The sequence below is a fragment of the Durio zibethinus genome, chromosome 12, assembly GCF_047325235.1.
Source record: "Durio zibethinus cultivar Kanyao isolate XHJ-2024 chromosome 12, ASM4732523v1, whole genome shotgun sequence".
Taxonomy (NCBI): Eukaryota; Viridiplantae; Streptophyta; class Magnoliopsida; order Malvales; family Malvaceae; genus Durio; species Durio zibethinus.
Window position 1 is genome coordinate 4156704 of NC_143173.1, and position 17203 is coordinate 4173906.

Sequence of the window (17203 nt, forward strand, 5' to 3'; positions counted from 1 at the left end):
GAAGACTAACTCATTGTTTCATAATCTGCTCACACGTTCTCCTCATCTTCACTTCACCACTCCTCCAAAAACCCCATTGCAAAGAAACTTCTCTTTTGATTACAACAACACAAGTCAGCCAAAGCTATACCCAAAAATATGCTGTGTTTTTTTATTCTTTTATGACATTAAATAACTATAAAGTCCACAAATCGTGATGTCTTAGAGCTTGTAGTTTCTGCTTCTCACGACTTGGTCTCGATTTTCTTACAAGTTTTAAAAGACACAAGTTGGAGACCAACGAAAGAGAGGAACAAAGAAAACGAGGTTTTGAATAGTTCAGAATTTTAGAGGTTCTCAAATAAGGCTTTGTCAAGATTAGACAAAGACAGGGACCTAAACAAAATCCATTTAAAGACTTAGCGGTTGTTTTATAAATATAAGTAGAAAGAAATAGAAAGGTGAGGTTTTGTTATGTTGGTGTTGCTAATGCCGAGTCCAATATCTGTTTTTTGCTTTATTTTAAACATGATTTGATCTTTCTTCCTTAAAGGTAAATTGGGTCTTTGTTTTCTTTGGGTCTCTTGTTTGGTTGATAGGAAAATGTGGGAGTAAGAGAGGGATAATATGAGGTTTTGGATGAAGGGTATTTTCTGATTTGGGTTTTTAGAGGTACCCTTTTGGCTATTTAGTGGTTTGCTGCTTGGATTTTTTGTGAGGATTGAAGTTCAGATTTTGAGGTATTGTAGTTTGTCTTTTTTTACTTCCTTTTTTCTTTGATTTTCTATGTATAGATTTGGTGTTATACAGGAGATGTTTTCAGCTTTGTAGAAGAAAGCAAAGATTATTTTGTTTGGTTGCTAAGAGAGTCTGGGAAACCGAGGAAAAGTTTTTGAATTGTCGTGTTTAGTAAAACGATGTGCTCAACTAAGTCCAGGGCTTGTTGCAGTTTCCTTTTCTTTGGCGACTAAAAATCTTGTTATACAGTTTAGGAACGATCTGTTGTTGTAAAGCAAGTTCTTCGGTTTTTATTTGCAGACGTTGACTTAATTTGAACTTAAAAGCATATGATTTATATATCTTTACTATCTATTGTTGAGATGTCCAATGTCCAAATCATGGGTGATTTTTTAGTTTGCTTTTCTGTTGACATTGGCAATCAAATAATGGATCAGATTGTAGTTTTAATGATTTATTTTACTATGATTGATTATCTATTGTGAAATATCTAGTAGCACTGCTAGTGACAATATCTTCTTGTATTATGGAAATTCAGGATCTCAGGATAATTCTCTGGTAAAATGGCATCGAATTTTAAAGGGAGCCGATCATCTTTGTCGATTTCCTCTGATGCAGCAGAGTCACATAAGCCTCCAATACCTCCAACTGTGACATTTGCGCGGAGAACTTCCTCAGGTCGTTATGTTAGCTATTCAAGGGATGATCTCGACAGTGAGCTTGGTAGTAGTGACTTCATGAACTATACAGTTCATATACCACCTACACCTGACAACCAACCCATGGACCCTTCCATTTCACAGAAGGTTGAAGAACAATACGTGTCGAATTCTCTTTTTACCGGTGGATTCAATAGTGTTACAAGAGCTCACCTTATGGACAAGGTGATTGAGTCTGAAGCAAACCATCCCCAGATGGCTGGTGCAAAAGGATCTTCTTGTGCAATTCCTGGGTGTGATGCAAAGGTGATGAGCGATGAACGTGGTGCAGATATTCTCCCATGCGAGTGTGATTTCAAAATTTGTCGGGATTGCTATATTGATGCAGTGAAAACAGGGGGTGGAATATGCCCTGGATGTAAGGAGCCATATAAGAACACAGATCTGGATGAAATAGCTGTGGATAATAATTCCAGGCCACTTCCACTTCCTCCACCTGGTACAATGTCCAAAATGGAAAGGCGGTTGTCTTTAATGAAGTCAACGAAGTCAGTGCTCATGAAGAGTCAAACTGGAGATTTTGATCACAATCGTTGGCTGTTTGAGACTAGAGGAACTTATGGTTATGGCAATGCTATATGGCCAAAAGATGGTAATCTGGGAAATGGAAATGATGATGAAGTTGCTGAGCCAACAGAATTGATGAGCAAACCATGGAGGCCACTTACTCGGAAACTAAAAATACCAGCAGCTGTTCTAAGCCCATATCGGTATACTCTCCCTTCTAGATCATCCCACATTTTATATTTCTTCTCTATGCTTTTAAATTTTACCATGAAAATTACTCTTTCGAAAATTTGAGCTTTAATTTTTCTGCATTTCTGTCCGAGCTAGGATGATAATGAGAAGTGCCCTGCAAAATGACATGCATATGCACAGTAGCTTAACATGATTGCACAATGTACCAATAAACCTAGGAAGGTGACAAATATGTTAATCCTGTCTTTCTTTCTTTTTAAAATAAATCTGCATATGATTGGGTTGGCAGGTTTATAAATTTTAACTTTTATGTAAATTTTTTATAGGACCTTTTATGTAATTATATCTTAAAAAAGGATATAAATTCTCTCAAAAGTGAATGTATATTGTTTATGGTATTTTTAATTTCACTTTAAGTCTATTTCCTAAAATTTATTATTATTAAATTGCTTATAAATTTTATAAAAAGAATCACTTATATATGCTTCAAAATTGCAACTTAAGAAATGTATTAGTAATATTCATTCACATACAACTTAATCATGTAGTAGTCCTTAAAAAATCAGAATGGAGCCCAGGTAACTGGTAAACTTTTTAGACACTATATACTAGCCTGCTCATCCTAGTTTTTCTTGAAAAGACATGGATCATTTCCGTTTCTACTTATGAGCTTTTCATTTCATTGTATGCATACATGTCTTTGTTGTTGGTAAAATAATTAGTTTCATCATCACCTTAACTTTGCTTTCTGTGTCATGTATGTTTGCAGGCTTCTAATATTTTTGCGAATTGTTGTTCTTGCATTGTTTTTGGCTTGGAGGGTCAACCATCCAAACAACGATGCAATTTGGCTATGGGGAATGTCTGTGGTTTGTGAAATTTGGTTTGCTTTTTCATGGCTTCTTGACCAACTGCCCAAGCTCTGCCCAGTAAATCGTGCTACAGACCTTAATGTGTTGAAGGACAAATTTGAAACACCAGGCCCTAACAACCCTACTGGAAAATCTGACCTTCCAGGAATAGATGTCTTTGTCTCTACTGCAGATCCGGAGAAAGAACCACCTCTTGTCACTGCAAACACTATCTTGTCAATTCTAGCTGCAGATTACCCTGTTGAAAAACTTGCTTGTTATGTTTCTGATGATGGAGGAGCACTTTTAACATTTGAGGCCATGGCTGAAGCAGCAAGTTTTGCTAATATATGGGTTCCATTTTGCCGTAAACATGATATTGAACCCAGGAATCCAGAATCCTACTTCAATCTTAAGAGGGATCCTTACAAGAATAAAGTCAAACCAGATTTTGTCAAGGACCGTCGACGAGTTAAACGTGAGTATGATGAATTCAAGGTCCGTATCAATAGTTTGCCTGACTCCATCCGCCGTCGGTCTGATGCCTATCATGCAAGGGAGGAAATCAAGGCAATGAAGCTTCAAAGACAGAACAGGGAAGATGAACCTGTAGAGATTGTGAAGATACCGAAAGCAACATGGATGGCTGATGGAACTCATTGGCCAGGAACTTGGTTGAATCCTGCAACTGAGCACTCTCGGGGTGACCATGCTGGTATAATACAGGTATATTTTATCCGAAGATATTATTTTTCACATTTCAACTGGTGGATTGGTAATAATGAGTTTTAAGATTGAAAAAGTAAAGTCAAGACAAGCTGATAATGTGATGTTGACCATTCTTTTTTTCATATCTTAAATTTTGATTTCACAGGTGATGTTGAAACCTCCCAGTGATGATCCATTATATGGAACAGCTGATGATAGGGCCATTGATCTCACTGATGTTGATATTCGTCTTCCATTGCTTGTTTATGTTTCTCGTGAGAAGCGCCCAGGCTATGATCACAACAAGAAGGCAGGTGCCATGAATGCCCTGGTTCGGGCATCTGCAATTATGTCCAATGGCCCATTCATCCTGAACCTTGACTGTGATCACTATATCTACAACTCTCAGGCAATGAGGGAAGGCATGTGCTTCATGATGGATCGAGGAGGTGACCGCATTTGTTATGTCCAGTTCCCTCAGAGGTTTGAGGGGATTGACCCTTCTGATCGATATGCCAATCACAATACTGTTTTCTTTGATGTGAATATGCGAGCCCTTGATGGTCTTATGGGCCCTGTCTATGTCGGAACTGGATGCCTCTTTCGAAGGATTGCCCTTTATGGATTTGATCCACCTCGATCAAAAGAACACCATCCTGGTTGCTGCAGTTGCTGCTTTTTTGGTCGAAACAAGAAGCATTCCTCAATGGCACACACCCCAGAGGAAAATCACTCTCTGAGAATGGGTGATTCTGATGATGAGGAGATGAACCTATCCCTGCTTCCTAAGAAGTTTGGGAACTCAACATTTCTCATTGATTCAATTCCAGTGGCAGAATTTCAAGGTCGTCCCCTTGCAGATCATCCAGCTGTGAAGAATGGGCGCTCACCTGGTGCCCTCACCATTCCTCGCGAACTTCTTGATGCTTCAACTGTTGCAGAGGCAATCAGTGTTATTTCATGCTGGTATGAGGACAAGACTGAGTGGGGACACCGTGTTGGGTGGATTTATGGGTCTGTTACTGAAGATGTGGTCACTGGATATAGAATGCACAACAGAGGATGGAAATCAGTTTATTGTGTGACCAAGCGTGATGCTTTCCGTGGAACTGCTCCAATTAATCTCACTGATAGGCTTCACCAAGTCCTGCGTTGGGCAACTGGTTCTGTTGAAATTTTCTTTTCTCGTAACAATGCGCTCCTGGCCAGTCCAAGAATGAAGTTGTTGCAGAGGATTGCCTATCTTAATGTTGGAATCTATCCCTTCACCTCCATTTTCTTGATTGTCTACTGTTTCTTACCCGCACTTTCCCTATTCTCTGGCCAGTTCATTGTCCAGACCCTCAACGTCACTTTCCTTACTTACCTCCTCATCATTACAGTGACTCTTTGTTTGCTAGCTGTGCTGGAAATTAAGTGGTCTGGCATCGCGTTAGAAGAATGGTGGAGAAATGAGCAGTTTTGGTTGATTGGGGGGACAAGTGCGCATCTTGCTGCTGTGCTTCAGGGGTTGTTGAAAGTGATTGCTGGGATTGAGATTTCTTTCACCTTGACATCAAAATCAGCAGGAGATGATGTGGATGATGAGTTTGCTGATCTCTACATTGTCAAATGGACGTCCTTGATGATACCTCCAATCACGATCATGATGGTCAACTTAATAGCAATAGCAGTTGGGTTTAGCCGAACAATTTACAGTGTTATTCCGCAGTGGAGTCGTCTACTAGGTGGAGTTTTTTTCAGTTTCTGGGTTTTAGCTCATCTCTATCCTTTTGCTAAAGGGCTTATGGGAAGAAGAGGGAGGACACCTACCATTGTTTTTGTGTGGTCAGGTCTTATTTCCATCACCATATCCCTCCTTTGGGTGGCAATCAATCCCCCATCTGGTACTAACCAAATTGGAGGCTCATTCCAGTTCCCTTGATAGGACATTCTTTATGTTAAGGTGAATCAGTTCAATCGTATATTCCTTTATTTATTCTTTTTTTTTTTTTCGTACAAGCCGAATATATTGGTGAAAAAACTAGGTATGTTCTATATCATGTGCCCATCGGAATATACTTTAGGTTGGATGGGATCCGGTAAATAAACTGGTTACCCTGCTCTTTTGTCGTTACTGTATGATGTTTACATGGATTACTCAATAGTGCCTCATTATTTCTTTTGTGGTTGATCATCTTTATGCTTAAAATCATTCTTTTTTGTAGCTTTGATTGAATGATGAACAAAACCAAAATCAACCGCTGTCCATTTTAAAAAAAAAAAAAAGCAAATCACTGTTGTAATATTTGTTCATTTTCCAGGCAGTTTTCCCACATTGTGAAAATCTAAACATGTCAAAGTAAATTTTTTCTCAGAGTTTCTCCTTCAAAACTAGTTACATAGCACAACTCACTGATTTTCAATGTGCATTACTTTAATCCTCGTAATGTATTAAATTTTTAGTCTGAGAGAGCCAATGTACCTACTATACATTCACTATTGATTGCATTTCCATCTTTCTTTCCAAATATAGCAACACCAGATAATCCCAAGAAAAATTTCCTCCGCTGATCACCACAGCATAACCAGCAAGCTGACGATGGCAACTTTCATAGTCACCTTGGTTGCTCTTCTCATGGCACTCTTCCGATCAACAATTTCTACAAACGTTCCTCCAAAGGATCAAGACCTCCGCTTCGCCATGGAAGAAATGCAGAAGGCTAACTACTTCACCTTTGTCATGCTGATTAACATGTCTCCCCTTAATCCAAACTTTCTCGGAAATGTCACTTTCTTGATGCCTACTGATCGGATGTTGTCGAAAACAATAATTCCACAAAATGCAGTTTCCAACTTCTTGCATCGCCATTCAATCCCCTCTCCTTTGCTTTTTGAGCATCTTCAACATATCCCAACAGGTTCGATTCTTCCCAGTTCAATTCCTGAGTACATGCTCAATGTTTCAAATGGTGGTGGCAGGAGAAGTTTCTTCCTAAACAATATCAGAATCATCACCCCGTATATATGCACTGCTGGATCCTCCATCCGGTGCCATGGCATTGATGGGGTGTTGAGGCCAGGAAGTAATATATCACCACCTACATGCTCTGACAGCGCAGCTTCTCCGGTGGCTTCACCACCATCACCCTCACCAGTTCCATTTCTTCCTTTCCTCGATGATTTTCCTGTGCCAGCCCCGCAACCAGCTGACAGCAGCCAACACAATTCAGGATCTTCCCAGTTCCTATCAGATAGAAAACTGCTGAAATTTATAGGGACTCTTTTGGTAGTTTTTATGAATGAATGTTTGATAAACTAGCTAGCAATCTTAGATTAAATGTTTGAAATTTTTAAATTAATTTTATTGTTTTCTTTTTCTTTTTCTCAATCCGAAACCAATTAATTTGTATATGCATGGTATCATGAAAAATGTACCAAAAATCAATACCTTACAGAAATAAACAATTTTTCCTTTAAGGAAAAAAGGGAAAATCTTTTTTCTTTTAAATTTTCAACAATCAAGCTTCTTTTTAATTATTTTAATTTTTAAATATTCTTTTCTTGGCAAAGATATATTAGAAAACCATTCCATCAGGCTTGTAAAGCATCATCTAATTCAGACTTTGAATCTGACGAAGCTACTCAATTCTTTTTTTTGGGTGCATACTCAAATTATTGGATAAAACTTCTCTTCTTTTCTTTAGCACATAATTACCAAATGGATGAGTTGTTTTAGGAAGTAATTATTAGAGGTAATATGACGAATGATTTTAAATTATAATGAAAAATTTAATGTGATTACTAAATTTTAAAATTTTATAATGTGATATTTGAATTATAAATTTATTAATTAATATAATATTTTAAGAGCTTTTTGTTTATTACAAGCCATCATTTGAAACTAATAACTTTAAGGATAAATAATATATTAATTAATAAAATCATAATTTAGGTATAATAATAAAAATTTTTAAAATTTAAATTTCATAATAAATATTTTATTATAATTTATGACTATTCATAACATTAACTCTTAAAATTAACAAAAAATGTGAAACCCCATTGATTCTTTTTTACCTCTTTTAAAATTTATTTGTTAACATTGAAATTGGAAAGTAAAAAAGTAATTCAAATTCAAATTTTTTTTTTATAAAGAGGGCTGTAATAGAAAAAAGGACTTGCATGAATGAGATTTAAATATTAAATTTATTGGATATTATTTTTAAATAACGATTGAATTAAATTTCGAATATAACAAAATTCAAACTTTTATTCTAAGCAAATGTAGCAGTTCAAAAGCAGAGACAACCAAAATAAAATAGAAACTAAAAAACCTACAAAGTAATTTAGATATTGAGATTCAAAACTAAAATTGTTTTAGTACTTTACAAAATTAAGGCATATTATTATTAGGTGGGGTGCCGATGCATTAACGGGGGGGGGGGGGGGTAAATTTTTTTGTTTTGCTATTCTTATTTATCGTTTTTTTTTTTTTTAATTTTATCAAATTTAAAAAAAAAATAAAAAAAGATAAAAGAAAAAAAATCAAATAGAAGTGAACATGAATACCTAAATTAACATTTTATTCTCATAAAATATAAATTATAAAAGGTATATTTTTTTATTTTTTATATATGAGACCCACTTAATATTAAGTTTTAAACAAAATATCGATGAATATTATATAAATATAAAATTAAATAAATAATAAAATATATATTTATATATATACACCATAAAGTGACTTGAGGTAGAGAACTAAATCCGCTTTTAATCCATCCACTATTAAAAAAAAATTAGCTCGAATTGATTCAATATGAGTGCTTTTATGTGAAAAATAAAGTTTTTTAGATCAATTTATGAAATTTATTACTAAAAATAATTAAATCAAAACTGAGAATTTAAATTGTGATCATGATAATAATTTTTTTCGTGTTATGTTTATTACGATTGTGGATATAACAAAGATTATCACAATCATTATAATCATAAACTTTTTTTTATTTTATACCCCATGCTATAAAATATAATAATTATGATTATAATTATAAAAATTTTTATTTTATTATTTTTATAATAGTTTGTGACATTTCATATCTTTAATTTATTTGAAAAATTTTGTATAATTTTTTTCATATTATAATAAAATATTTATATTTAATTTAATGACAAATCAAGTATGATATTCAATATTAACAAAGAAGAAACATGTTGAATATCAAGTATTCATATTTAATAATATTATAAATTTAAAAAATATATTAGATTACATTTTTTATGTATATATATGGACTATACTTTTTTCTCAAAAATCTCTCTATTTAAATCATATTAATTTCTAAAATTTTTTAATTTTATACTTCCTTCTAATAGGATTTTCTCAAACAAAATTCCCATCATATTCAAAATTATAAAATTTTCTCCTAAAATTTTTCCTTAAATTAAAAAAATTTCAACCAAAACAATAAAATTTTCCAATCTATGCGCCTTAAATAAAAAATCTCACTAAAACATTAAAAGCCCATGCCATTCCCCTCACTAGACCTTCATCTCAATCCCTACCAAGTCATCTTCAACACTCTCAGAGTTCACATGCTTTTCACTCTTCCTTTTCCCCCCTCATCCCTTTGGCTTTCAACCCCTCACAATCGCAGCATCATTGTATTCCACTCTTTCTCTTCCTTCTTTCTCAGTTCTCTACTTTTATTCACTTTTCTATGCGTGGTCATCTCTCTCATCTTGCTTCAGAAACAAACCAATAAATCCTTATCAGATTAGAGTATACCGACACCCAACAAGAAGCATAAGCAGCCTCCTCTTCCTCCTTCCACTAATCGACAATTTTACCTCCAGGCAACCTACCAACCCGTGCCCTTTAGTAGCAAAATCACATAGATGGCTGCTAGACAGATTAGGGATTTTCAAGAGAAATAGAATTAAAAAATATGGTAATTTAAAGTTTTATATAGTTGTTTGGCTTCAAAATTCAAATCAATTACTTGTATTGTGTTGTTTGATGTTGATGATTGAGAGTGAAATTCTGAATTTAGGTGTGTGAATTGAGTTAGGGGTTTTTTTTTTTTTGGCCTTAATTTTGGAAAAAATTTTTTGGCTAGAAAATATAGTAGCAAGAATAATTATGCAGTAAGTCATTTTGCAACGGCTATTGTTGGGTTGAGGTTCTTCTTCAATTTTTTTTAATAACAGTGATAGATGATAGTGTTATCGTGAAATATCTGATGCTATACCATTACGCCATTGTTATTTAAAACTTTAATCAAAACTCATAAATTAAATTATCTCGTAATATAAATTGTGTCAAATTTAATATTTTTTAGATAAATATTTTTAATAAAAATATTAATGAAGTTTTTAATGTTAACAAATGTTAACAACATTTTTAATAATTTTTTTACATATTATTTATTTTCATACTGAATTTTATCAACTTATTGATTTAAATTTTTTATTAAAATTTTTATTAGATCATTTAAAAAAAAAAACTTTATAAATTTCAATTAAAGAATTGCATATAAGTTTTGTCTCACCTCTATTAACATAATTTTTTATTTACAAAAATAATCTAATTTAAAAAACAATAAATGAAAAAAAAAGAAAAACAAAAAAAGAGATAAAAAATGCTTACTATTGGATTGAATTAGATTGAAACTTAATAGATACGAATTATTTTATTTATCGACTTATTTTGTTGCTAAATTTATATAATTAAAAAAACAAAACAATGAAATGGAAACAAAAAATCAAGATGCCCGTGGATACTAGATTGACTCATGGGTCAATTTGGATTGGGTTCAGGTTGAGTTTAATATGATATTCTAGCATTTTAAGCAAGTTCAAGTTTGGTTCGACTTGAATTTTTAGTTCTCATTTTTTGCTTAAGCCCATTCTTACATATGATAATAAAGTTTAAATTTACCCAAAACATTGATATTTAAAATTAAGCGAAAGAGTTTTTTTTTTTTTTGTTGTAAATTATTAATTTAACTATTTTAATTAATTTTAATTGAATTTATAAGTCATTTAAACTTTAGTCCAATTTTAATTTTATTGAATGTAATTTAAAATTAAATCATTGTTTTGTATATAAAATTTTTTTTTATCATATTATAAATAATAAAACAAATGTCTTGTCCATTATAAAAAATAAAGTAAATAAGTTTTATCTCATTATGATAAAAATATTTTTTAATTTTTGAATCAGGCCAAGCTGAGCATGCATCTTAAATAGTAAAACTCAAGCTCGATCTTATTTTTTAGTTGAGCTTTATTTATTTGTTTAAATTTATTTAACGAGTTTAATATTCATATCAAAACCCTTCAAAATTTTAGATGAACTTTTGAGTTCAGATGGGTCGTCTGACCCATGAATAGGTCTAGTGGACACGTTAATTAGTTTTTTAAAACAAATTTATCAAACTAAAAACAAAAAATTGTAAAAAGTACAAAGTACAAAGTTAAAAAAAAGAAAAAGAAAAACAAACATAATTTATATAATGAATGAATAAATGCATGAATTGCATCTTAATTATTTATAACTATAGTATTTTATTCCTTAAAAAGGTCAAAACAAAAAAGCTTGGTGTAAAGTGAGTCCCACTTTTAGAAAATAAATTCTATTAAAAAATTTTATTAAATATAAAAAATTTTGGCAAAAAATAAGGAAAAATAAAAATTTTAAAAACCAAAAAAAAAAAAACCAAAAATAAAAATAAAGGAGTCCCGTGTGACACCCTTTTAGTATTGTAGAAATAAAAAAAAAAGTTAAAAAATAACAATTTTGTATAAAGTGAATCTCACTTTTAAAAAATAAAATCTATAAAATATATTTATTAAATATAAAAAATAAAAAACAATAAAAAAAAAAGAGTGGCACGTGACACCCAATTGTTCATGCACTTCTCATTTGTGCATTATCAAAATTTAATCTTTAGATATGTTAATTTTTCCTCTTTTTTGGACAAAATGAAAAGAAAATGTCGTTCTCTCTTTTCCCATCTTTCCATTTCTCTCTCTCTCTCTCTCTCTCTATATATATAAAAAATTAAATTTTTATTATTGACAAAACCTCGTTAGCTTTATATGTATTTATTAATTTAATCAAGATGATTAAGATTTTGGTGCATGAATAAAGAGATGAGAAGAATAGATAATTTAATTTAATTGATTCATGAACAGTAATAAATTCAAAATATTTGGAAGAGTTGGAAAAAGTTTATTTCAATTTTTGAAAATGTTTATCCAACAATATGATTTTCTAGCTGATTTTTCTAGTTTTTTTTAGGCAATAAAATCATTGCAGGGATAAGACATGTATTTTTGACTCAAATTGATTTAATATTGATTTTTTTATAATAACACTCATATAGAATCGATAAACCTATAAGATGCTAATGTTTTGTTATTCTTACTAACTATCTCATTTTATTGTAAAAATGATCTAATTAAAAATAAAAAATATGAAAGGAAATAAACAAACGAAGATGCTACATTGGCACTTTTATGTGAAAAACTTATTTAAAGTTTTTTTAGATGAAATTTATGAAGTTTTTTTACTAAAAATGATTAAATAAATTAAATTTAAAAAATTAAAACATAGAGATTAAAATGTTTCGTTATATAGATCAAGTGTGTAAAATTTTTAAAAAATTTTAACATATTTTTTAGATAGATATTTTTTTTGTAAAAATATTGATAAAATTTTTATTGTTGAATAAGTATCGATCAAATTTGAATTATAAATAATATTGTTAAAATTTTTTTACATATTATTGATATTCACATTGAACTCTATAAATATATCAGTTTAAATTTTTTTATTAAATCATTTTTACGAAGGAATTTCACAAATTTTATCTAAAAAATTTCATGTAAATTTGTCCCACCTCTATTAACATTAATTATTGCAAAAATGATCTAACTAAAAAACCAATAAATGAAACAAAGTAAAAAGCAAAAAATAAGTAACAAAAAACAAAAAAAAGAGATAAAAATGTTCGCTATTGGATTGAGTTGAATTGCAACTTGTCATATCCGAATTGTTTTTACCTATCAGCTTAATTTATTAAAAAATTTATGTAAATAAAAAACAAAATAACAAAATGAAAAAAAAATTGGGATGTCACGTGAACACCTCAATTATTTTTTCAAACAAATTTATTTAAATAAAAAATTTACACAAAAAGTGAAAAGCTAAAAAAAAAGAAAAATAAATGTAATTTATATAATGGAAGGATAAATGCATTAATTACATCTTAATTACTTATAAATATAATATTTTATTTAGACCTGGTAATTTGAAACATAACACGGTGACACAATACGAAAATGATACAAATAAAGGACACAATATAACATAGTTTAAAATTTTAAAAAAATCATAAATAAGTTTAATAAAACAAAAAAATTATATTTTATATTTTCATATCGATATTAACTATGATACATAATTTTCATATAAAACATGATACGAATATAATCTTTTACATGACACAGGACATAAATTATCAAGTCTAATTTTATCCCTAAAAAAGGTAAAAATTAAAAAAAAAATTGGTGTAAAGTGAGTCTCACTTTTTAAAAAAAAAATCTATAAAAATATTTATTAAACAAAAAAAATTGGCAAAAAAATAAGGATAAAGAAAAAAACTAAAAAACCAAAAATAAAAAATAAAAAGTAGAAAAAATAGAGAGTGCCATGTGGTACCCATTGGTCATGCACGAATAAAAAAAGTAGAAAAAAAAATGAAAGCTTGGTATAAAGTGGATTTCACTTTTAAACAATAAAATATATAAATTAAATGTACAAAATTGGCAAAAATAGGGGAAAAGGAAAAAAATAAGGGAGTGTCATGTGACACCAAATTGATCATGTACTATTCATCCATACATTACCAAAATTTAATCTTTAGATAAGCTAATTTTTCTCTCTTTTTATGATAAAATGAAAAGAAAATGCCATTCTTTCTTTTCTCATCTTTTCTATTTCAATACACATACATATATAGAGGAGAGATCAACTTACACAATATAAATTTTTTTAGCTTTATGCATTTTTATTTTAATAGATTTAATAGATGAGATTAAATTATTTTTTTACCTTATATTTTTCATCTCTTGTATCTATTAAAATCAAATATTAAAAAAATATAAAAAATATAAAATTTTTGTGTAATTTAATCCCTCATTATATACATATATATATTTTTTTTCTTTTCTATTTTCTTGTCCCTGCCTTCATCTTTCCTGGCTAATCATTTGAACAAATGATTTAAACGAGGACTAACAACCGAAGAGATGAAATTATAATTGAAAATGAAGAATTATTATCAACTTATCATGGTGTAATTATTTTTGCTTTGCTATGGTCACTTTGTGTTCTTATTTATACGATGGATGTTGTTTAAAAATCCTTCTCTTCATATCATTTTTACTTTTTCCATCCCATTCTCTTCTTGTACTTTTTTTTTTTTTTTGGAGGTCTCATAAACTCTCAATTCATGTTTATTCACTCTTCAAAATCAAATAATAAATGACTTCATCTTTTCAAAAATACCCTTACTTTTTCATTAAAAAAAAACACAATTGCTCATCAAGTACCTGGATGCGTACATACATAGTGTGGATGTACCAAAAAATACATTTTATAATTAGTATGGAAATGAGATGATTTCTTTAAAAGTTGAAGTGATTTATTTTATTAAATTTATCTAGTAAGTTATTTTAAAAATTAAAACAATTTATTTTAATAACTTAATTTCGTAAAAAATTCAACAATTCATAAAAATGATAGAAAGAAATTTTTTATGTATATTTGAAATTATCAAAATTAAAATTTTAATTATTAAAATTAAAATTTTAATATTTTTATCATTAGATCGAATCACATAATTAAAATTAAAAAATCATATTCTATCAGCAAACTACGTAACTATAAGAAAATTTATTTATTGCATTGTGATTGACTTGATCAAAATGCCATCCGAAAAAGTCAAATTGTGAACTACATCAAATCGAAATTTTAACAATTTTAAGCCCATATGACAATTTTTAACCAAGTTGAAGTCTCAAGTGATACAACAACAAAGTCGTTGAGCACCAGCAGGACCTTGTTTCAGACGACATCTCCCTCCATGAAACTTTTTGTCGAAGCAGTCGATATTGCATTCATAATCTCCATAGGCTTCAGAGCATGCTTTATAGCAATTGGGATTCGGATTCACAGTTACAACTTTCATTTCAACATCTGCATAAACCAAAACGCCAAATGTATAGTGATTCTAACTTTATAGAATTAGATCTTTGAAATGAAATAGACAAAATCAAGCTAGAATTATACTTAATTCATATACATGAATACGCCTTTGTTCATACAATCATAAAGTAACATTAAATAAGTTTAAAATTCAAATTTAAATACTTATAATTTTTTTATTCATCTTTAGATTACAACTTTTTTTTATAAAAAAATAAAAAAAAATAGAGGAAAGGGGGTGAGAATTACCAGATCTAACTGAAGAAAAAATGAAAGCGAAGACAAGAAGAGATGCCAGAAGAAATTTCCCTAGTGCTGCCATTCTTTGTTTTTTTTTTTCCCCTTGATTATAACGAGAGACAATAGGTCTCTATTTATAAGGGAGATTGATTATATATTTTTGCAAGATAATAATGTATAGCTGATTTTTTGACAATAAAATCAATGCAGGGCTAATATGTGTATTTTAATTATGTGCAATTAATGTAACAAATTTGGAATTTTCATCTTTATTTATGGGCAATTAATGTAAGAAATTTGAAATTGAGTAATGCTAGTTGACTTTATGCCTTTTCCATTTTTTAAAGATTTTTTGATATCTTAATTAATTTAAATTTTGATTATTATGAAATCGAATCGGATTAAATTTCATTAAAAAATAAATTTTCTCAACATTTATTTCATTCAATTACAAAATTAAAATTAAAATTTTATTTAAAAATAATCGAATTTTTTATCATCCTTACCAACGACGTTGGTCTTTCTTTTTTCCTTTTATTCATATGAGTTGTGTCTTTTGATCTGTCCAAATTTAATTGTATAAACTAAAAGTGAGATACATTAGTTCATGACAGGTCCGTCTATTCACAAATATAATACTAATTTATTTTTGTCACATCACTAAAAAGGTCAATAATAAGGACAGATGTGTAGGGTTGACAAGCAAAAAGCATTTTCCTTTTATTTACGTTTTAAGAAAATTATGTTATTATGGACGAATTGTTGAAGTTGTCGATAGCCAGGGAATCTTGATTTTAGTCTTTTTTTTTTTTTTTCAATTCTCCCCAATTCTCTTCTTAGTCTCTAAAACCTTAATCATGTCACTACTGAGTCGTGACATTTGAAGTGCATTTTCGATGTGCAATTTCTCTGCATATGAATCCATTGTGCACTTTCTCAAAAAAATTAGATAATCTACATATTTTGGGCTATAAAGTAACTTGTTAAGTTCTTTTCTCCTTTTTACATTGGTGGCACGTTAGGAGCATCTATGATTGATCTTCGGGTGACAGGTTGCAAGATATAATGCAAAGTGAGAAGCCTTTATATTTAGTTTTCAAATATCTGGACTTGGATTTGAAGAAGCACATGGATTCATGCCTTAAATTTGGGAAAGATCCACGAATGATAAAAGTGTATGGGATTTTTCTTGTTTTTGAATGTTTATATGCATAAAACTTACCTATCTGTTTAGACTTTAATAGCTTTAAAATGTTGCACCCTCCATTGTCTAAAGACTTAACATAATGGTTACTGTAGGCTTTCTTTATTTATAATAGAGAAATTTTGACAAATATTTTCCAAGCGTGAGAAATTGTAGTTCTTTTATCTGCAATCTCTTCATTCAAGTGTCTGGCGGAAGTTAGAAACATGACATCTTTCACCTGTCATGTGTTGTATAAAATTTTTTAGCTTAACAAAGTAGAAATGTAATGATTATGGAACTGCTTTTCAGGATATATCTAATTGCATAATCCAATTCCTTACCATATTAATTATAGTATTCGACGTTAACATCTTCGTCTGAAAGCATTAAGAACTTGCTATTACCAGTCAATGGTTGACCTTGGTTGTCTAATGGAATTGGATGATGATATTATTAATCATGAAAGTAATGTTGTTATTTGATCGTCTTGCAGACATTCCTTTAACAAATTCTTCATGGCATTGCTTATTGTCATTCTCATAGGGTTCTTCACCGAGATCTAAAACCACAAAATTTGTTCGTTGTACCAATGCGCTAAAGCTTGCTGTTTTTGGGTTAGCCAAAGCATTTAGTAATCCTGTAAAAACATTTATGCATGAGGTATAAAAAAAGTTACCAAGTTTAAGGGTTTAGTCTTTTTTCTAGACATTTACAGTTGATATCAATCTCTCTGAAGTAATATTACATCATCCTCTTATACAAACAATAACAATTACAACTGGGAAAAAGAAATTTCAATTCGCTGGAGACACTCCTTGGCTTTGCTGCG

At 30.2% G+C, this 17203-nt stretch overlaps 2 protein-coding genes across 3 annotated transcripts; both read left to right on the top strand.

Moving 5' to 3' along the window:
- Positions 1-5870, top strand: LOC111296013 (cellulose synthase-like protein D3). 2 transcript variants are annotated; one of them, XM_022889988.2, is made up of 4 exons: positions 1-719; positions 1256-2146; positions 2905-3712; positions 3861-5870. In XM_022889988.2, the coding sequence occupies exons 2-4, from the start codon at positions 1281-1283 to the stop codon at positions 5616-5618; spliced, it is 3432 nt and encodes a 1143-aa protein (XP_022745723.2). In that variant the 5' UTR covers positions 1-719; positions 1256-1280; the 3' UTR covers positions 5619-5870. The 2 variants fall into 2 exon arrangements, with proteins under 2 accessions (XP_022745723.2, XP_022745722.2); XM_022889987.2 differs by having other exon boundaries at positions 1-440.
- A 261-nt stretch (positions 5871-6131) lies between these two features.
- Positions 6132-7184, top strand: LOC111297178 (uncharacterized). Its single transcript, XM_022891815.2, has one exon. The coding sequence runs from the start codon at positions 6276-6278 to the stop codon at positions 6993-6995; it is 720 nt and encodes a 239-aa protein (XP_022747550.2). The 5' UTR covers positions 6132-6275; the 3' UTR covers positions 6996-7184.
- Positions 7185-17203: the final 10019 nt, after the last annotated feature.

Excerpts from the sequence above, each read along its gene's own strand:
- LOC111296013 (XM_022889988.2), top strand. The coding sequence starts at position 1,281 with ATGGCATCGAATTTTAAAGGGAGCCGATCATCTTTGTCGATTTCCTCT. Across the intron at positions 2,147-2,904 it reads GCTGTTCTAAGCCCATATCG|GCTTCTAATATTTTTGCGAA; the intron begins GTATACTCTCCC and ends GTATGTTTGCAG. Across the intron at positions 3,713-3,860 it reads ACCATGCTGGTATAATACAG|GTGATGTTGAAACCTCCCAG; the intron begins GTATATTTTATC and ends TTGATTTCACAG.
- LOC111297178 (XM_022891815.2), top strand. The coding sequence starts at position 6,276 with ATGGCAACTTTCATAGTCACCTTGGTTGCTCTTCTCATGGCACTCTTC.